Raw genomic sequence first — 5,627 nt, forward strand, 5'->3', positions numbered from 1 at the left:
TCAACGCGAAAACGTGTAGGTCGGACGTTCAGCGCCGCGTTCCTGTAAGTCTAGAAGTTTGACAATGGCGCTTGGAACGTCGAACATGATTCCACTGACGTTCCAAACGCCATTATCAAACTTCTAGACTTACAGGAAGACGTCGCTGAACGTCCAAAGTACACGTTTTTGCGTTGAAAACGTCGGCCGCAACCTCTCTAGTGTTTCTATTTTGAAACCTATGAAAACACTTCGTTCATAATGTTAAATAATCTTTCAAATGTAGAACTTTGGTTTATTTGGTTATTACACAGAAAACACGAAGTTTTCGGTGTAATAACGAAGTGGGAAAAACAATACAAAATAAAAAGATACTGGTATAATTTCTGCAAAATTACATAAATCGGCAAGTAAAATCTTTCGGAATTATTCACGAAATAATAATTTACATTCAAATTAATAAATATAGATGATGGCAATATTTGCATATTAGTACAGTGGCATAAACACTTCAACAACACTTTTATAAGTATGGAAGAAGGTGATGTTTTACGTTAAATCAAAGGCTTTTTATGCTGAATTAGGAGCAGTTTTTACTGACATTTTTTAAACGATGGAAGAGCAATCAAGTAGCGATTTTACATACGATAGTTGTAAGTATGTGGCAACTTGCACACTATTGTTTTTATGGATAAATAAAACAATTATCCTTTCCAGCTGAATACGAAGATTCGCAGAGTTTTGACAGTAGTTCTAGTGATGAGGTACGTTTGACATGTCCATTGTGTATGCTTCAAACACTAAAGACTGGAGAGAATGCCTGCTACTTATGTGTAATCTTTTTTGAAAGCTGTGTAAGAAACTTTTATGATCCAATTTGTTCCGGGAATACGGGTAACTGTTCTTTCGACGGCAAGTTAATACGTTGTTACTATTGTCAAATTAATCGTAGTTACGCAGTTGGATTGACAGTGATAAGTACTTACGGTATGTAGAACCAATTAACGGAACAATTACATGTTGTTAGTATGGTAAAACCCATTCACGTTACAAAAAACAATACAAATTTCATAGTTAAATTTAAGCTGAAATGGGAAAATTACTACATTTAGTTCCCTTCCTTTACTGTCTAGTACAGTAGACCTCTCTATAACACGGGTTTCTATAGTTCGGATTTCTATATGACGGCAAAAAAATTGCGACGGTTTCCGTACAAACGTGGTAAAAAAATCTCCTATAATTCGGTAAAACGTCATCGGGCAGCCAAACTACTTTCCGCCGTCCAGCGCCACGCTACAGAGAGTTTAGGCGAGTAAGTTGAGTTTACTATCGTCTGTACAGTATGTAAATTAAGTACCGTAAGTCTAATACAGCACTAATTTTATATATTTCTTGTGAAAGAAACATTTCTTATTCAACTGCCATAAAAATTATTTATATTAATGATGTCTCCAAAGTTCAACGAAGTTTTCGCAGAAAAGTAACTTATCTGAAATCGCGGCCGCCGTTTGGTGCGCTGCTCCGCGACGAAAACAAGCCTAAGCAATGGCGACGTCGAACGGTGCACACTCGGTAAGTAATCCTACAATTTTTTGTTTATAGCATAGTTTATACGGATTATTCCCCCCAAAAAATATACGTATTTTCGAAATGTTGAGTCGAATTAGTCTAGGAATCGATTAATTTTATGGAAGAAAAGCTTTCAAACAGCCGTAATCCGTAAACTTCACACGTGTCGGGCTGTGATTGGCAAGGACTCGTACAAAATGGATTCATAAACAACGGAACGTATCTACCGTGTTATAGGGGGGTCGACTGTAATTCATTTGTTTCGGAATATTCTATTCTTAATTGATATTTATTGTACGTACGATTGAGAAAATGGGTGGGACAGGAAGTGACGTGATCCTCCGTTTCTGGCTTATTTTCCGGTGATGCGGGAACAAGTCCTAGTGTTAATATTTTTTCCTCTTTGCAGACGATTTCAGTAATTACATTGATGACATAAAGTCAAGAATGTATGCAAAATTTCAGGTAAAATTTCTTTAGTGTTTTTACATATATTTAATAGAAACGATTTAAAAAGAATAATAATTTCTCATTAGAATAAAAGAAGTGATGAAAATAGAAGATTTCAATTTATGTTGAACGAATTTCCTCGCCTTAAACGTGATTTTTCTATTTGGCTTTCTTCGACCCCCGAATTTCAGAGATTAAGCGTAAACGTTCAGGTAATAACTTTTTTTCATCCAGAAATATATAATTTTCTCTTAAATTTTCGGACATTTGCATCTTGTGTTTTCTCTACTTCGACAGATCATATCGAAAGACAGGTACCACCTCAGGGGAATTATTATGGAAATAGTCGAACGATCGATGGAGGCGCACATGGTACTTAAATTCGATAAATTCTATTGGGATCCTTGGATTCACAGCTTCAATACCATTACGGAGTTAATGGGCGGCATCTTACTTCTGACGCTGAGATTTATGCGTCGTCGTTTTTATAGTGATGAATTTTACGGGATGAAACTGAAATTAATTCTGAAAGACTGTAGGTAATTCTCGAGGTTTTCCATTGTTTTTTTACGCTTTTAAAAAGTTTTATTCGTTCCACGTAGATGTCGACGTTGACAGTGTAGACGAAGATGACGTTGCCTCATACGCGAGGATGTTAAATTTGATAGAAATAAGTATGAAAAAAGTGTTATGCCAATACAAGCGTCAACAATGGCTTTCGAAAGTAAGAATTCTTTTGTATTTTTGCTTAGTCTTTCTTCTTTCTTGCCTGGAAGTAGAGAATAGTTGAAGGCCTTAAGGCAGAAATGTTTCTTTGTTGAATTTCTACACAAGTAGGTGACCAGGAGATCATCTGCCCTATAATTTTTTTTTTGTATACAGCCTCTAGTATAGTTATCACTCGTGACCTATCTTAATTACGTGGCAAATTCAGAAATTTACAGTGATTATTTTGTCCAGAAACTCGAAAAACTCCGTTAACGTATTCTTGCCTCAAGGCTTCAATCAATTTTTAATGCCTCGACATTACTTTAGCAATACAGTAGAGCGTCGATTATCCGAATCAATTGGGGACTGGAGTTGTTCGGAAGATCGATGTTTCGGATAACCAATTATGTGCGGAAAAATATATTAATTTATCCCATCTTGACATTTTTCTCCGTTGCGTGTCGCTTCGCGTTGAATTTTCGTCGATGTTAAGCCTAACGAAAGACTATTGTATCGTTAAAAATTATTTTTTTATTTTGTACAAACAAAATAAATATATTGACAAATATAAAAACAATAAAAAAATTATACTTCAGAAGTTAATTTAGTATCAAAAACGTAAAATATTTGAATAGCCCAAAGACATAGCCAAAGATTGCAGCGCCATAGCACTGGCGAAAATTTAAATTTGCCGACTGGAATTCTTTCGGATGATTGACGTTACGGATGATAGACTTTCGGATAATCGACGTTCTACTGTATATATTTAAATATTTTCAATTTTCCATCTTAATTTTTCATTTTTTATACTTTAAATATATATGTGAACCTTTTTAACCATTTTTCTCTTCCCTCAAATATATAGATGAATACTTCGAATTGAGGGAGACTCCAGTTAATGTCTACAACGTTTTTGTTGCACTTCCTTAACATTTTGATTGGTAAGATTTTGATTCGATTTACATTTATTAATTCTTAATCTTGAAAGTAATGAAATTTTTCAGATTTTTACGTGCTGATGATGTTGATGGCTTTTGTCAACAGATTGTAACTTTAACTATTCACTTGTAATTGTGTGTTTTCATTTTATAAGGGAAGAAAACTTTAGCTACCATCTTCATAGTCCTTTCTTATTAATTGTACTTGACAAACAAGTACAGTAATGGTTTTAAACTTATAATAGGGAGTTGAGTTATTGTTTTAGCATTTCTTTCCTCTGTTTGCGTACCAATGTCAAAATGTATTCGGTAAATAGTCTCGTACAATAAATTTATTTCAAAAGTTAAACGTTATTTTGTATTTTTGAAATTAGTTAACAGTTCTGCAAATCTAAATTTATGCATTGAACTGTTTGTGTATGCATTACTTGCGTGTTCTAAACCCTTTGCAAATTGCCGAAATGATTCTTCTTAATACATTTAAACTCTGCACCCTGGAAAACCGCTTAAAACATATTTTATGTTGTCCGGTAACTTTGTATTATTCAATTTTTCTATTCGAATGACACCATATCGCTTCTCCGATAGAAAAGAGACCGTTCCTAACAGGCACGACTCTATTGCTAACGGGTAAACTATGGAGTACAGGAGCAAGACACTACTACATGAATTGAGAACGAAAAGTTGCAGCCTGGCATTGTGACAATGTCATAATAAATAATTGCTGGTTAGAATTAGTTTGGTTTATTTGATTAGGGCAACACGGCACGCCGAGGGGATGCTTACCGGGAAGACTTTTATGGGAAGCTGGACTCTATTTAGGTGTTACTAACGTGAAGAAAACCCGGAAAAACTTCACGTGGCCAACCCGTTGCCCATGCCCGAACCCCCACTAACTAACTACCAGAGTTCGGTGGTTTTATCCACTCGACTACTAGGACATTTATATGATTGTTATTTGTCTACTAGGACATTTATACAATAAATTGTATAATAAGGACACAAAGGCATATGAATTAATAACAAAATTTAACTCTATTAAATATAGTAACTGATGTTTCGGAGATTTACATTTCTCGACATTTTGACACCGCAGATGGCCTAAAACGTAACCTTGATTATTCCCGTCTGACACATTAATATTGTTAAATTTTGGTTCTTAAGTGTCATAGAAATTATGACCTTTAACTAGGGGTGAGAGAGAGGCCGCGTGTCATGTCTTCAGTGGGGTCAGACTTACTACAAACTTTACTCGTTAGTTGTAGAGGAGAAGATGGTATTATGGAACCCCTTCATTTCAAACTGATAATAAAGGCGAACTGTAGCGGATTGTGGCTGAACTGCACTAGGCAGACATCCATAGCAAAGATGAAAACCCGTTTCACTTCAGTTAAACCGTTGTATGTAGTGAATTAGCATATTTGTGTTTTTCGAAATTCGAAAGTTTTGAATGGTAAGTGAATTTAATTATTTCTAAAATATAAATCGTGTAGTTGTAGGTTCACTGGTGCACGTATTCCGTTCCAGAGACTTGGGGGTACATATTAATCTGTGTGGTATTCAAGTTTTTTAAAGTTTGGTCTTGACAGACACAAGTTAATTCAAGATGGCGATGCGTGAAATACGGACCCATTGGTGCTTTTAATATGGAACCTCCTCTCCTCTGGGGTTTCATATTATTACAAATTCAAATCATAAAATAATTTTTGTAAAAGTATTTGGTAGATGAATGAAAAAAGTAAAAATAGATACCTAACACTATAGGAGCATTAGGCTACTCGTTGCCGAAATTTTACTTGGATACAAAAACGCATAGGCCTACATCGATGATCTACCAAAGAGGACGCCTATTGCAAGGACTTTTTAACTTAGGCATTGGCCTTTTTCTTTTAATAATGTTTTCTTTTTCATTATAGGATCTCGAGCCAAAACTTTTTTAAAATAAATCTTCAATATCGCAATAACATTCCGATTCGCTAGCCA

At 35.0% G+C, this 5,627-nt stretch overlaps 1 protein-coding gene across 2 annotated transcripts; it reads left to right on the top strand.

Moving 5' to 3' along the window:
• The first annotated feature begins 501 nt into the window (after positions 1 to 501).
• On the top strand, positions 502 to 3,960 carry LOC111625591. Of its 2 annotated transcripts, none has more exons than XM_023368778.1 (8): positions 502 to 632; positions 697 to 966; positions 1,958 to 2,013; positions 2,085 to 2,210; positions 2,296 to 2,533; positions 2,601 to 2,722; positions 3,572 to 3,647; positions 3,695 to 3,960. In XM_023368778.1, the coding sequence occupies exons 1-7, from the start codon at positions 593 to 595 to the stop codon at positions 3,587 to 3,589; spliced, it is 870 nt and encodes a 289-aa protein (XP_023224546.1). In that variant the 5' UTR covers positions 502 to 592; the 3' UTR covers positions 3,590 to 3,647; positions 3,695 to 3,960. The 2 variants fall into 2 exon arrangements, with proteins under 2 accessions (XP_023224546.1, XP_023224545.1); XM_023368777.1 differs by having other exon boundaries at positions 3,711 to 3,960.
• The last annotated feature ends 1,667 nt before the right edge of the window (positions 3,961 to 5,627 follow it).

The sequence above is a fragment of the Centruroides sculpturatus genome, unplaced genomic scaffold, assembly GCF_000671375.1.
Source record: "Centruroides sculpturatus isolate CEXI.00-Female unplaced genomic scaffold, Cexi_2.0 scaffold389, whole genome shotgun sequence".
NCBI lineage: Eukaryota > Metazoa > Arthropoda > Arachnida > Scorpiones > Buthidae > Centruroides > Centruroides sculpturatus.

Coding starts and splice junctions, on each gene's coding strand:
- LOC111625591 (XM_023368778.1), top strand. CDS start 593: ATGGAAGAGCAATCAAGTAGCGATTTTACATACGATAGTT. Junction 2,211..2,295: donor GATTAAGCGTAAACGTTCAG/GTAATAACTTTT, acceptor CTACTTCGACAG/ATCATATCGAAAGACAGGTA. Junction 2,534..2,600: donor GAAATTAATTCTGAAAGACT/GTAGGTAATTCT, acceptor CGTTCCACGTAG/ATGTCGACGTTGACAGTGTA.